At 35.8% G+C, this 16,471-nt stretch overlaps 1 protein-coding gene and 1 long non-coding RNA gene across 2 annotated transcripts in view; one reads left to right on the top strand and one right to left on the bottom strand.

Moving 5' to 3' along the window:
* The window catches only part of LOC143227193 (uncharacterized), a 29,151-nt gene extending 22,373 nt beyond the window's left edge, over window positions 1-6,778 (bottom strand). Inside the window, exon 1 of the long non-coding RNA XR_013014930.1 lies at window positions 6,607-6,778. This is a non-coding gene — a long non-coding RNA (uncharacterized LOC143227193). The remainder of the gene's footprint in view (window positions 1-6,606) is intronic.
* On the top strand, window positions 1,194-12,825 carry LOC143227182 (uncharacterized). The gene is made up of 2 exons (XM_076458680.1): window positions 1,194-1,350; window positions 12,082-12,825. The coding sequence occupies exons 1-2, from the start codon at window positions 1,246-1,248 to the stop codon at window positions 12,394-12,396; spliced, it is 420 nt and encodes a 139-aa protein (XP_076314795.1). The 5' UTR covers window positions 1,194-1,245; the 3' UTR covers window positions 12,397-12,825.
* The last annotated feature ends 3,646 nt before the right edge of the window (window positions 12,826-16,471 follow it).

Below are 16,471 nucleotides of genomic sequence, written 5' to 3'. Positions count from 1 at the left end.
TCATGGTAAATAACAAATAGTTGGGAAGATTCGGAAATATAATTTTCTTGTCCACAAAATAAATTTAACCCAAACTGTTATTATTGTTTCGAGGAAAGTCAAAGCAGTAGAGATACGGGTTTTTGTTTGAATTCCTCGCAAAGTTACACGAGGGCTATCCCTAGCCGTCCCTAATTTAGCAGTGTAAGACTAGAGGGAAGGCAGCTAGTCATCACCACCCACAGCCAACTCTTGGGCTACTCTTTTACCAACGAATAGTGGAATTGACCGTCACATTATAACGTGAAAGGGCGGGCATGTTTGGTGCGACCGGGATTCGAACCCGCGACCCTCAGATTACGAGTCGAACGTCTTAACCCACCTGGCCATGCTAGGCCTAGCGGTAGGGAAAAGTGTGAAAATATAACAAGAAAACAGAAACTTGGCACTAAATTTCCGACTTGCAAAAGTAGATTCACAAAGGTGAAGAAGGTACCCACCACATAATTTATATACATGTCAACGAAAGCTATATTCACTCTCCATATCATCCAAATAGTTTTTGTAATTCAGGTGAATAAATTAAGCTTAATATGAAGGCAGATTCTTACTTTAATGTCACATCTCGTATGTTAAATATCAAACCATAATTACTATGGCACTAATACCTTGAAATATCTACGGGTAATAATACTTTAAAAGTGTTTACAGGTACTAACACCTTGATAGTGGCTACAGGTACTAACACACCTTGAAATATTTGTGACTTTATTAAATTAGATTTTCTTTCACATGATTCAGAAAAAGAAAATTTCCTTTTTCTTTAATACATTTGGAAATTACTTCTGTTAAAGGTGTTTTAGTAGAAATACTTTTAGATAAGTAGGACCCACTTGACCTTGACCTCTGACTTCAATATCATTAACTTTTTGAGTTATATAGAAATTTAAAAAAGACGAAAAATTATGGGTTTAAAGTGGTAGCTCTGATAAGAAATTAAAAGAGCTATCTCATATATGTTTTGTAAGCTCCAATCTTATAATGTTTTATGATTAACTGTTATAAAAATACCAAACAGAGACAGTATTAAATATTAACTATCTCAATGGCTACTTTAGCAGAAGAAACGATAATATTTTTCCCGCGTACTTAGTGACGTCACACGCAATGTAAAGAACTGAACAATGTTTATCAGAGAAAATTCCTCAATTTCGTTTCAACACTTCTTTGAACGACGATATATACTTACATATAGCTCAGAAAAACATGAATATCAAATTTAGTCTCGTCTCACATCTTCATCTTGTTAAGAAAGAATCAATATTCATGTTTGTTTCTCTTAGAGAAAACTCCTTTGTGACTTCTTCAGCGGTGAGTATTATTATTTTCAATCTGTTTGCTTTATTTAAATGCTTCTGTTTACTAGTTTGATTCTTAAACATTGCAAGCTTAAGGGTTAAGGGACGGTTAAAAATTAACAATTTAAATTCAACAAGTAATACAAACTTAAAAGGAATGTAGATTTGTTTGTTTTTTTGTTTTTAATTTCGCGCAAAGCTACACGAGGGCTATCTGCGCTAGCCGTCCCTAATTTAACAGTGTAAGACTAGGGGAAAAGCAGATAGTCATCACCACCCACCGCTAACTCTTGGGCTACTCTTTTAACAACGAATAGTGGGATTGACCTAAAATTATAACCCCCCACAGCTGAAAGGGCGAGCATGTTTGATGCGACAGGGATTCAAACCCGCGACCTTCTGATTACGAGTCGAATGCCTTAACCCGCTTGGCTATGCCTGGCCAAGGAATGTAGATGATGGCAAAATTAAATGTTAAGAACTGACAGTTAGTACAATGCAAGCTGCTCTGCCTTTGTAAAGCTACAAGACGGTCAGTTACCTCTTTCTTTTTTTGTGAACCTGACGATGACCAAAGAAAGTCGAAACGTTGTTCACTCCTCTACGTAAAAATTTTTCTCAACCCAAACGAGCCGTTTTTACATATATATGTTTTCTCTACAAGTGGATTTTCTCGACATCACTGATTAAAGGGTACCAAGTTTGTTTTGTTTTCAAAATGATTCCAATGGCTATTTGAACTCATTTTAGGTATCCACTGGCCTATACAAATAACATCTAATAAAACAAATAAATCTTTCATTGTAGCCAAGAAGTAGCATAACAAGAGAATATCATTTCTGTTTCTATAGGATAAAGGAAAATATTTACTGGCAAAAATAATTATAATTTCCTTCTGGTTTTGTATACAGAGAGGGCTAGTCTAAGTCTGCTTATTGCTGCGCATCGGTTGTGTAATATTCCTAATAAATATAATAATGATAAAAGGGTTCCTATCATGTCTTACAACATGGTTCTCCAGCAACATAATATCAAACTCGATTTGTCTGAATTGTTTTGTAATTATGTTAATTTGGTGTATATGTGTATCTGTGTGTTTTCTTATAGCAAAGCCAAATCGGGCTATCTGCTGAGCTCACCGAGGGGAATTAAGTCCCTGATTTTAGCGTTGTAGGTTCGTAGACTTACGCTGTACTTGCGGGAGGCTTTAATATAGTTTATCCTGAGACTCGGCAGTAGGTAAATGGGATAACTCCAGAATGCTGATCACGATATCCTCTGCGGCTCGGCCTGGCCATGTAGTTAGGACGCTCGACTCGCAACTCAAGAGTCGCCGGTTCGAGCCCCTTTCGCACCAAACATGCTCGCTCCTTCTGCTGTGGGGGCGTTTTAATGTGACGGTCAATCCCGATATTAAGAAAGAAGCCCAAGAGTTGGTGGAGAGTGGTGATGACTATCTGCCTTCCCTTTAGTCTTACACTACTATATTGGGGAAGACTAGCGCAGACGGCCCTATTGTAGCTTCACGCGAAGTTCAAAACAAACCAAAACAGTAAACAAGGAAGATTTATCGAAGTTGTTATCTTAAGTAATCAACTCAGTGGTGCAGTAAATAAGCCTGAGCAGAGAAATAACAACGGTTAGGGCGACTTTTTTTAATCTGATCACCATATTTTCCCCGTCACTGGTGGTGTGGATTTACTGATAATCTGATCACCATATTTTCCCCGTCACTGGTGGTGTGGATTTACTGATAATCTGATCACCATATTTTCCCCGTCACTGGTGGTGTGAATTTACTGATAATCTGATCACCATATTTTTCCCGTCACTGGTGGTGTGAATTTACTGATAATCTGATCACCATATTTTCCCCGTCACTGGTTGTGTGGATTTACTGATGATTCATTATTTAATGACATAGGTTCATAACTTTCTTTTTTAAATCCTTGCCCTTGAGGCCATCTTACAAAAAAAACTTCAGAGATTTTTTGTTTGTGAAATCTCATTGAGTGTAGTGGTAACTTTCACTTTGATAGATTATGAGAAAAAAAATAAAATTTGAAATATTCACGTGCTTTCAAAGCGAAAACCTATAAGACATAGTTACGGAAGATCATTCCATCTATGGATAGAATTACCTCGCACCTCAGGGGAAGTGGTAAATAATCACGTTTTTGCTCTTTGAACAAGATATTGCTCACATAAGAAAGCAACTAAGAATTACGATATTTATAAGCATGAGCAGCCTAGTTTGCCATACCTGTAACAATCTACAAAATTTCATGCTTAGGAGAAATACATTCGACAACAAGAGGCGGGAAAAAAAACTTATCACATTACACATGACCAGAACAAACTGCATCGTTCACCGTACCGTCCAGTTTAATTTACACTGCATTGCATAACGCACTCATAACTCAATGATGTACAACAGTTATATAAATGCTATATTACTTTGAACATGGATGTTATGACTTCAGTGAGCACGACTGGGCCCCATCTCATGAAGTCTCTCTCCTTTTATTCTGCCCCCAGTGGGTCATAGGTATGTCTGCGGACTTACAACGCTAAAAACCGGGTTTCGATATCCGTAGTGGGCAGAGCACAGATAGCCCATTGTGTAGCTTTGTGCTTACTTCAAAACAACAACAACCTTTTATTCTTTTTTAAGTCTCAAACGGGAATCCCATGTGACTAGTGACTAGCATGAATTCGATTATTTATAGTTCGCGATTTATTGCCTCAAAATCTCGCTCCACACTTTTGTGCCCGTGGTGCATAATAAAGTAACGGCCCAAGTCTACTGTTCTACCAGACAAGAGTAATTGATGGACGTAAATGACTAGTTGCCTTTCTTCTAGTCTATGAGTTGAAGATAAGGGACTTTTATACGGGAATTGTCCTGTGTTTGTTACCTTGCGCGAAATTCTGAAATAAACAAACAATTACGTTGGATGATTCGAAAGAGCTAGATATTAACTGTTCTCGTCCTTAAAATATATACGGTTGTGTTGGGGAAGTTATATATGAAATTGATATTCCGTTAATGATGGGATATCTACACTCTACCCATTTTGAATTTTTCTAACTTTTGGGACAACCGTAATTTTTTTGTATTCGGTTCTTTTTTATCTCTGTGGATATTTTTATATGATTTAATGTTCTTGAATTATTGTTCTTTTAATGATATTTTTGATCGTAAACCGAATAATATCTTACAAGATTCGGGCAGCTAAGGGGATTTTGATTAGCCCTAAATCTATAAACTAACCTGACAATGCAAGTTAGTGTCTATGTTAAAAACCAAAACTAATATATATATATATATATTTGTTAAGCATTCTAACACTAAAGAAAGAATATGGTATACATCTTTTACTTAAGGAACATTCAAGCACTAGTTAATACTTGTTGAATTCAGTTACTATAATTGAAACATTGAGAAAGCTTAGTTAATAGTGTACCCTGACGGTAAAATCGAGAATTTTTACTTTGCTATCTGTTGCCGCAGAAACGTGTTCCACACTTTAAAATCTTAGGTGTTCTTTAAGAGTGGCAGTCAGATCCTACTATTTAACCATAGAAAAGTAGCCAAAAAGTTGACGGTGGATAGATTAGGAAATCCCCTCCGCTAGTACAGCGGTATGTCTATGGATTTACAACACTAAACCCAAGGGTTCGAATCCCTTGGTGGACTCAGCAGATAGTTCGATGTAGCTTATCTATAAGAAAACACAGATTAAGGAAGATAATGAATAACAGTGAGATTTTGGGGTTTTTTTTTCACCAAGGTGAATAAAGTTACTATCTCGTCTTTCAGACCAGCTACCTTGCTTTTAGTCTATCATTTAAACATTAGGGACAGCCACATGCAAATAGCCTTTTTGTCACATCATGCAAAATTTATGAATTTACTTTAGAAAAAATTAAACGCAAGTTCGGGCTACTATGTTACATTATTTATCTTTCAATGAAAGTTATACAATTATCTGAGCGAAGTTGTAATATAAGTGTTAGCCATTCGTTAACATGTTTTACCAGAAAGACGAAAACATAATGCATTGTGAGAGAAAATCCTTGCATGTTTTCATGAAGGAGAGGAAACTTTTTAAATTATCTGTAATTAAGTCAGTTACTATATAGACCTATTTGACTTTTAACTGATTGATCAGAAAGTCCGAAGTTCGAGTCACAATGACGCTTTCCGCTGCGTTTTTGTTATAAAAGTGCCAGCCAATCCCATAATTCGATTTCAAAAGTGGAGCAAAGTCCTTTTGCTGAGGTGTGCTGCTAACTGTTACCTTCTCCCTGGGCAGTATTTCGAAAGTAGGAGCAACTATGTTTGAATCCCAGTGTGTCTGAAGTTGCCGTTTAGCCCAAATGAGCATAAGTGATATTCAAGCTGAAATTACCAATGTATTACTTCATTTCTAAAGGCTTTAATTGTTAAAACGGACAAAAGAATTTCGACCTTTATGAGATGTGTTAGACTATATTACAATTAATTGTTAAACCTTTTTGTGTTATATGTTGATAATTCCCATCACTAGAGGACAGCACTAAAATATTCGTTTAGTAAAATGAATAACTGTCACTATACCTATCCTTTAAATAAGTATTGTTATTAGGAATAAATTTAATACCATTTACTTTAAATGGTAAATGTTATGTCCTACTGTTCTCGCCAAGTGCCAGTTTTTTAGCTAACAGCTTATTATAACCAAGTGTAACATTGTTGAAAGGTGTCTACATTTAGCGAACAGAAATGTTTATTACCTGTGTATTTCTTGTTATAATTTCATTCAACAGCTTCATTTATTAACAAAAACTACCACCGTAAATGAACAGCAAAAACTCTTCTATTTACTTATAAATAAATTATTTATCGACATATACACAATGGACTATCTGTGTCGTGCCCCTTACGATTGTCATTTTTAATGTCATAAGCTCTCAGATTTATTGCTGTGTTACTGAAGGAAGGAATTGAGGGGACGTTTTCGACATACTGTGCCTGTTCTGCCAGTAAAGGTCACGCGTAAAATGATTCTAAAGATTTCAAATTACTAAAGTCCTATGCCCTCTGGTGGTGGTTAAGAATAGCTATAAAGTGATATATATTTACTAGGTTGTGTGCAATTAATTAGATTTTAGAGTTTTACACAAGTGGTTTTTACAGTGGTAACGTTGATGTCACAGTACTACATTTACACAGCTACCATCAGTACTAATAAATGCAAATTAGATCAGATTTGTTTCCCATTACCTCTTTGTCTTCTTCCCGCTATTTTATAGCGATCACTTCTTTCTCTAGTGGTCAGTTTCAAGCAACGTCTCACCGTCTTCAAATTCTTACCCTATTATGAACAAACAAACACCACCACTTATGGTGAGTGTTAAATTTTAAGGATAACATTTTAATTCTCTAAGTTCATTTAAATAATGATCATTACAATCTTCGTATGAACCTCTGTACCAAACTCTTAAATGTAGTGGTCTCATTCTTAAGGCACCTGTCAACATAGTTGAAAAAACTTTACAAACCGGCTTTCCTCAAATTTATGTTGATACTACCACCCTCTGTTTCTTTCTTTCGGAATACTTGATTGATTACTGTAGTCGGGAATAAACGTCCACAAGGTCATGGTTGACGTCAGAGTGACGTCATATAGCAGCCCGTGTTACAAGAAATCGTCCCTTAGACGACGTTAAGCCGAGAAGGAAATTAAAAATTTTACTGCGAGAACTTATGTTTACGAGGACTCTGGCTTACTGTGTGTATCTATCCGAACACCAGTAAATCCTGATTTCCTTCGTTACCTTAAATCTGATATAGCTCCAAGTTTTGGGACATCACAATGTTTTCACAAAAATCTGACAGAGACATTAAAAAAAAGGAGAGAAAAATATATAAGTCTGATAAACTATCATACATCGAAGATAAAAATCCCTCAACTGTGAGGCATTGCTTTTAGTAATTGTCTATACTCAAGTAATATACTCCAATTAAAGGATATTTTGATTTTCATTTGTCATGAATTATTTATTCGCTAACTTTTAGCCTTTCTTTATGATCTAATCACTTTAAAGGATATTGAATAACTTTCCACAGAGTTTCCTTAAACACTGAATATTCGATGGTTTGGAATACAAACCGTAAATATCAAGATGCAAACATTACTGTCATCTATATAACACCTTGAGCTTAGTCATTCCTCTTGAGAAAACTGAGGGCGCTACAGAACGTTTGTTGTCACATGTTGTGAAAATATGCATACAAAAACTTCAGGAGAAAAATGGTAGACAGATGGGTAGATTATTGTAAGTTAGATTTTTTCCAGTACAATCATATTTTAGATAATACAACTTTATAGTTTTACAAACAATAAATGTATCTAAGAAAATACCTAAATATGTACACGTATGTAACTTAAGAAACTTATTACATTCATCTGGTGCTAAGTAACTGTTCATAACTGTATCTTACTTCTGCGATTTAAGAACGAAAGAATGATTAGAACCACGAATGATTACGATGTTAGCCTAGTAGTTTTGCGCAAGTGAAAGACAGCACGCTCACACGTATATATACGAACAAGATATAATGATTTTTTTTTTTAATTTTGCGCAAAGCGACACAAGTCCTATCTGCGCTAGCCGTTCCTAATTTAGCAGTGTAAGACTAGAGGGAAAGCAGCTAGTCATTACCACCTACCGCCAACTCTTGAGGTTCTCTTTTACTAACGAATAGTGGGATTGATTGTAGCACATTATAACGCCCCCACGGTTGAATGGGCGAGCATGTTTGATGCGACGGGGATTTGAATCCGCGACACTCATATTTCGAGACGAGTACCTTAATCACCTGGATTTAATGATACGTGCTTATTTATGTATTTAAATTTTTGTGGGGTAAATGAAACGACTCATGTACCGCCACTTATTGGCCCTCAAACAGCAATAATAAATATGTTTACATTACAAGTATATTCGCGAGAAAAGAAAAAAAATCTCCCGATTGGTCCAAAAATAACTTTACGAAATTACAATGATATAGGGTGCGGTTCTCCACGTATAACAGAGTGTAGGTATTTAGCATCAAATTTGATGAAGAAAATTTTAATTATAAAATATAATTTATTTTCTTCATTTTAAGTTATATTTGATGCATTAATATAATTATACACACTTTATTAGTTCAAAAATCTCATGGTGAGGCCCTTAAAACCGTTATGGACTTTGAAACCAGCATAATTTTAGTGCCAGTTGTTAAGTGATCCAAGAATTGCCTTCTACGTCTTTTAGATAAAAACATATTTTTGCCGTTAATTTTACAGACGTATATACCTATCCCAACTAATCACTGGTTCTTGTAATCTCTCTGTGTGTATAGTACGTCCTGGCCTTCGCAATAATGCTGAATCCAGTCAGTATGATAAAACAGCGTCTTTTGTATATATAAGTTTGGTGTCCTCGTTCTCGTTTCAAAGTACGACTGCTGTTGAATTAAATACTAACAATTAACCTTCTTACGAACTAACACGTAACAGTTTATTAAATTTGAAGTACGAAATAAGGCTTAATATGTTTAGATAACCAAGGATTAACTCAAGGCTTGCGATTGGAATCTACACATAAACGTGCGAGAAAACATAGTCACAGCTTTCATACGCAAAAAGCTCCCCAGTGGTATAGCGGTATGTCTGCAGTCACCTCGCTAAAAAAGCGTGTTTGGATATTCGTGATGGGCAGAGCACAGATAGCCCTTTATTTTGCTTTGTGTCTAATTACAAACAAACCAAATCATGCGTGAAAATAAATTTCCTAATAACATAAAATGTAAAATAAATATGCGATTAGCTTCATGGCAGCCCTATACACAAAACTAATGGGTCGTAATAGAACCTCATTTGAAAGCATTATTTCCTTTCATCATTTAATAATGTTTTATCAGTTTTAACTCTTTAACTCTGATACTTTGAATCAACGAGTTTATTATTTATTTCATTCCAAACTTCTCTTTGAAACGTTTTGTAGTTTTATGAAACAAAACGTTTTAACACTTTTATCTAGCTTCACGAGGGAAATGGCTTTCTGACTTCGAAAGGGCACTTTTTCCCTTCATCTTGGCTTTTTCTGGGAGTGGGACCTGCACTTTTTACCTTCCATTCTGTCTGAGGTCTTTGTCTCCGTGACTCATGCGTAACGTCATGGTTCACTGAACCCAAGGACTGATAGCTTTTGAGATAATATATAAATCTTGCGTATTTGCTCTTTTCGCGTGAAATCAAAGTCTCATATTACCACATTTCTTTGCACTCGGAGTGTTTTGGTGAATTTGCGTTTTTCGCAATTTCTGTTGAGTGATTAAATTTTTTAATTTTGTTTTACACCATCTTTCTTGTTGTACTTAGTTGTAAGTGTCAAAAAGTCTTTCTTCGAACTTTATTTAAGACTAACTGATTTCACTCCCCAAACACCTGAGATTAGTGGATGTTTTTAGGTCAAGCAAACAACATTTTATTTATTTTGATATCCTATAGTGATTAGAATGTCTTCAATGTCTCATTACCGAAAAACAAACAAACTTGCTTTTCATTTCGGGGTCGCGGGTGTGTTAGTTTGTTTTTGAATTTCGCGTAAAGCTACTCGAGGGCTATCTGCGCTAGCCGTCCCTAATTTAGCAGTGTAAGACTAGAGGGAAGGCAGCTAGTCATCACCACCCATCGCCAACTCTTGGGCTACTCTTTTACCAACGAATAGTAGGATTGACCGTAACATTATAACGCCCCCACGGGTGTAAAGCGAACATGTTTGGTGCGACAGGGATGCGCACCCGCGACCCTCAGATTACGAGTCGCTAACCTTAACACACCTGGCCATGCCGGGCCCACGCGGGTGTATTATAAACGTAATGGTTAAATCCTACCTTCCCTTAGAGTGCAACATGAAATGGCGGTGTTCCCTTACCCTCCAGTCTATCACTTCCCAATTAATCTATTTTTGAATTGTTTTTGTTCCTGTTAATCACAAATCTACACAATATGCTGTCTGTGATACACCTATCATTCGAATCGAAACCCGTTTCTGAGCGTTATAAGCCCTCAGACATACTACTGAACCATTGTGGATGTGCAGACAGTTCTCAAGTCACTTAGAACAAAAGTAAGTAACAAATATCTCGATAAAATAATTTCTCATAAACTTTTATCATGAATTTAACCAAGGAATAGACACCTAGAAATGTTACTTACACGAGGAGCCGTAATATATTGAGTGACATATTTGGGAGGATCAAAAGGTCCGAATCCCCTTCAGGTTCTATCACTATTTTAATATCTGATAACAATTTTACCGGTTATTTTATTTGCACTGTAATTATATACCTTAATCAGCAAAAAGCAAGATGCATTCAGATTCAGGAAGCATTTTTTGTACATTAGACTAGACAGCTATCTTTCAGTTCTCACTCCTCTGCATAGAATTGAAGGATATGAATCCCCGTCGCACCAAACATGCTCGCCCTTTCAATCGTGAGGGCGTTATAAAGTGATGGTCAATCCCACCATTCGTTAGTAAAAGAGAACACCAAGAGTTGGCGGTGGGTGGTGATGACTACTTGCCTTCCCTCTAGTGTTACACTACTAAATTAGGGACGGCTAGCGCAGATAGCCCTTATGTAGCTTTGCGCGAAATTTAAAAATAAATAATCTGCATAAAAGTCTTTATACGCCACTCAATATATTATCGAATGAGAATCCGCAAAACAATTTAACAAGCATACCACTCTGTAAACTGGCTTAATGATCGAAATACTGATCGTTTCCAAATATCTATTTTGAGGCCCGGCATGGCCAGGTGTGTTAAAGCGTTCGACTCGTAATCTGAGGGTAGCGGGTTCCAATCCTCGTCGCACCAAATATGCTCCTAATTTCAGTCGTGTGGGCGTTGTAATTAGACGGTCAATCCCACTATTCTTTGGTAAAATAGTAGCCCAAGAGTTGATGGTGGGTGGTGATGACTAGCTGCCTTCCCTCTAGTCTTATTCTGCTAAATTAGGGACGGCTAGCGTAGATAGCCCTCATATAGCTTTGCGCGAAATTCAAACAAACAAACGAGCAGTATCTTTCTTGACAGTTAAACGGAACAAACTAGGGATCTTTCTTCTTTGGAAACCTCGAGTTTTGATATCAGTGATGGGCACTGTATATGCAGCACAACATGTAGCTTTTTGTTCAAACGCAAACAAATGTGCGTTTATGTGCGTTTCGTTAGCCACATCGGAGTATCCGCTACGTCCACCAAGGCGAATCGAACCTCTCATTTTAGTGTTGCAAATTCGAAGACTTATCGCTGTTTCACTGGGGACAATACACAGACACGCAAATATAAATTTCCCTTTGAAAACCAATGAGAACAATCCTCACGTGGGTTCAATAAATTCTAAATTCAATGTTGTTGTTATTTTGTTAAATATTACTTCATTTCTTCCAAGGCTTTCTTCTAATTATTAACCACTCTCTACGTTTCTAACGTTTTACGCTCTCGAGCTTTGGTAAGCTACTGCTAAAAAAACAAGGTATAATATTATTAGTATTTAACAACACAAACATGAACAGATAAAAGTAAGTAAGTTTTCTCTGTTTGTTTGTTTGTACTATAAAGATTTGATAAAAATCTGTTTAAACGTTTCGTGTTTTTGCCTTTTCATATTTGACTTTCATCTATGTACTTGTTTCAGATGAAATCACGAGTTGTGACCTCGACAGTATATCAGCTTTCTCTTTTGATGTTTCTGCTGACACTTCCAGTATTCGAGGCCCGGCCTGCTCTCGGACCCGTGGACTTTTCATACGAAGAAATCAATCCTCCATTGCGGTACAATACCAGAAGAGATGTCAGTGGTTGTGCTGTTGGAAGTGCCACCCGCATCTTCTGTGAACGATGTGCCAAGACTGTTGACAACGTACAGGTGTACATAAAGTGTTGCAATGGAGTTACACAAATACGTAGCTGGTGCGATAGCTTCCTAAACTACAATTTAAACTTCAAATAGTTGTCATGTGTAAGCATGCTTTAATATCAACGATTACACCCAAACAAATCTACTTGACCAACTCCGAAAATAGCTTTACACGTTTAATTCCTTTTCTTAAAGAAATACAACACACAGATTTTAAAGAAAATGTATATGTTTTTGATTTTTTAAAGTTTCCTCTGAAAACGTTCTGACAGCTTTTATTCTGTTTTAGAAATTTTGTTCTAAAAGGCTTGTTTTTTATCGTATCAAAAATGCATTTTAAATTTATATTGTCAAAGCTCTTCAAAATGTTAAGTTTCAGTAGTTGTTGTGTTGTATAAAACTGTTAATCACATCATGAGTACTGTATAACAGATCTGATGCTTTGTTTTGTTACTCATTTCACAACAATATATTTATTTATATTCATTGATGTTCAGTAAATATTTATTTTGAATGCCATCACTTTTGTTGTTTAGAATATTTTATTTACATATTATTAAGCAACAATGATGGTCAAGAAGAACCTTGACTTTATCAAACATTTTGAGTCACTTCCCACAAATGTTTATTAGATATGGTTATTATCAGCCAGCTTTTGAACTTTAAGAACTTCTAACAAGTATTTATGAAAACCTTTTACGATTTATTGGTGTTTAGTTGCAGCTCATGCTTGGTCTTCAACTATAACACACTAGTTCACACTTAAAAGCATAACCAGGTGGTTAAGGCAGTCGACTCGTAACCTGAGGGTCGTGGGTTCGAATCTTCGTCACACCGAACATGCTCGCCCTTTCAGCCATGGGGGCGTTATAATGTGCGACCAATCCCACTATTCGTTGGTAAAGGAGTAGCTCAAGAGTTGGCGGTGGGTGGTGATGATTAGCTGCCTTCCCTCTGAGAGTACTCATTGTTACACCTATCGTTGGACTGACATTTATAAAACAGACGTGCAAGAAAAACCTTTAATTTTTGCATATGCATTACTTTCAGTGGTAAATTTGATGCACAGCTAAATGCAATAACTGTTAAATTAGAGACGGCTAGCGCAGATAGCCCTCGTGTAGCTTTGAGCAAAATTCTAAACAAGCCAAACCAATCACACTTAAAAAGTTTTGTGCCACGTAGATTTTCATATATACACTGTGTATTAGATATATAAAACTACTTCCGCGCCCCCCCCAAAAAAAAAGTGGAATTTAGTAAAATTATTTCTATACAAACATAGCATTGAACTAAGTATACTTCTACCTATAACATACGTAAGTTTGTATTATTTTGGTGACTTTCGGTAAATAAGGAACGTGATTTAGTCGGTTAAATTCCTGACCTGACTGGATCGAAAAAGAAAAACTGGACGTAACGTAAAATAAGGAGAAAAATCAAATCTTCTGTGTTAGAGAAGAAAAATACATAAATGTCTACAGACGACAAGACAACGAACAACTCTTCTTTAGATAACAGAAGTCTGTGGAAGACGTAGAAATTCTAGTATCTTGAGAAATCTGGTCTAGACTAAAAGAAGTATGAACTATATATTTGAACGAATAGGGACAACTGTGCCAGGGTACTTGGTCAGCCTATAATAGGAAGGGTATAGTATCCAAGTATCATTAAAGCTATACACACGGTAAATACTACTAGTAAAACCAAAATAATTCTTCAGGTTTTTGTTGTTGTTTTTTGGAAGAGCCCAGAAATAGGCAAAGAAGATGAATTTGAAATCCGCAACTGCGAAATTAGGGACGGCTAACGCAGATAGCTCTCGTGTAGCTTTGCGCGAAATTCAAAAATAAAAACCTTTAAGTGAACTAAGCTATATAAGCTTCAAGAGTGGTGTCTTACGTTGTGCTTTGTTGTTCTAAACGATAATTCATAATTGTTATCACAGCCGGGTCATAAAACAGACTGTTACCAATTGAGGCCTCTTTCACTTAATAAGTTTGTTGTACAAACCTATTTCGTGATGTATTTATTATTAAATCAGTAACTCTACGATTCACAGTCTCTTTATCCCAGCCGCTTTCTAAAGTTAATACAATACTTATATCGAGATTGTTCTCGTTGCACAATACACTTACCCTTTGATGGCCAGTTTAAAACAGTATTTATCTCTTCTGACGGTCAGCAGATAGCCCGATGGGGCTTTGCTATAAGGAAACACACACACACATTCTTCTGACGAAACCACTAATCCTTGTAACAAATATATTACATTCAAAACCATTGCTAAAAATAGTTTGTAATGCGTTTCTTTAACTCTCATTTTATTTATTTAATTGAGTTAACTGAGGTCAGTCTTCCTATAGACTAATACAGTCTCATTTGAATTATGACACACCATAATATCTCATACTTTTACCCGTTGGCTATATTTTCGGAAAAAAAGATTTTATTTATAGAACTAAACATTTTATCCCTAGATGAACCCCAAATTAAATACACTAACCCTTTTATAAGGGGGTACAACTATATACAAACATATGTAGATTGTTTATTTTCATATAACTTTGAACATATACCATGTGATATACCAGAAGTCTTCCATAAATACATAAACATAGTCAGTAATAGCAAGTCTCCAATATCATATTATAGAAGAAAGTACTCAACAGAACGTGGAATTAACTTTCCTTCTAGCACGAGTGTCATTATCAAAAATCGTTTTTGACAGGCTATTTTCCAAAACATCTATCAGCAGAGTTTATGAACAGGGACAATTGAAATGGAATAGGTTCACCATAAGGAAAAACTATGGTCGCTAACCTTTAAGAACAGACCAAAATAAAAACTGAGTGCGCGAGGTTGCAAAAGTCAACATTTGCTTGTTGACTGATTCTTTCAACAGTAACTAAGATTCAACCGTTTCCTTCCGTATTGATATGAATAAAGTTCTCGTGGCAGAGGTCAGGTGTTTTGGTTCATTTAGACAGACAAACAGAACCCAATATTTACTAAAATGTTGATGCTGTTGCAAATTTCCACAATGCTACATTCCCAAACAATATTGTTCAACAATGCCTCTGCTATTGTAATCCTCTACCATTACATGCGAAATAAATGCAAACCATAATCGTCAAAGCATGAGTTAAAATCGAACAAGTTACCTCATGGCATCTTATGGAGTCTACATCTTAAAGAATTTGAACTATTACTTTGGCGAAAGTTGTTTCAACCTGACAAAAGGAAGGGCTTTTAACAAAATAGCTAATACGTGTAGATATCAAAAAACAAATCCTGTTTTTAATCACAACAGGAAATGTTTGAATATTTTGTCAAATGAAAATCTATTTTTGTCTAATACTGTTTCTGTAACTGTAAAACCTCAAACTAGCAACATTTTAGAAACATTTAACATGATGACTGAAAAAAGGGGCATGAATTTTCTCAGCTTAAACTACCAAGTAACTTCAACGTTCTCACTCAACATTTGCTTTATAATAAACCGATAGTCGTAAGATCGTGTTCTGCACTATGGAACTATGGGTGGGCTTCAAGTCCAACTATTCAGTCAGACAAGAGGAGCTACAGAGTTTGTTGACTGGGCGCTCTCCCTACATATATTAGTAAATGTCTTTATCAACTGGCTGAAGAAATGTAACTAGTATTGTATCACTCTCTGTTGCTAAGCAATATGATTACACTATATAACACAAATTATGTTCCTGGACAGTATGTGTTATTTCTTAATTGCTTATGTCGCAAAAGTACAGAAAATGGCCATTATTCCCTTCAAACTTTGATTTTGCGACCTGAATAATGAAATTTAGATAGTAACCTATTTTCAATGTAAAAACGGGCAAATTTGCACATTTTTATTTACATAAGGTCTGAATAAAACAACATATGAGTCAAGATTTACATGTATTTATACTTAAGTTATACAAAAATGTTTAGAAGTGAGTAGTTTTTCGAGATTTGCGACTGTAATGTAAATCACTTTCGCGTATCAGCCCTCAAATATAGTCTCACATCATGTTTTCGTTATACGCTCTCACATCACAAAAGCACAGTTTGAAGAGAAAAATAGGTCTTTTCTATTTACTTTAAGCATAAGCAATTAGGAAATAACACTTTCTGCCCAGGTATTTTGTAAACATTTTGTTACATA

This window comes from Tachypleus tridentatus, chromosome 1 (assembly GCF_004210375.1).
Source record: "Tachypleus tridentatus isolate NWPU-2018 chromosome 1, ASM421037v1, whole genome shotgun sequence".
Taxonomy (NCBI): domain Eukaryota; kingdom Metazoa; phylum Arthropoda; class Merostomata; order Xiphosura; family Limulidae; genus Tachypleus; species Tachypleus tridentatus.
The sequence above is the reverse complement of the archived record's forward strand: the minus strand, read 5'-3'. Positions and strand labels throughout refer to the sequence as shown.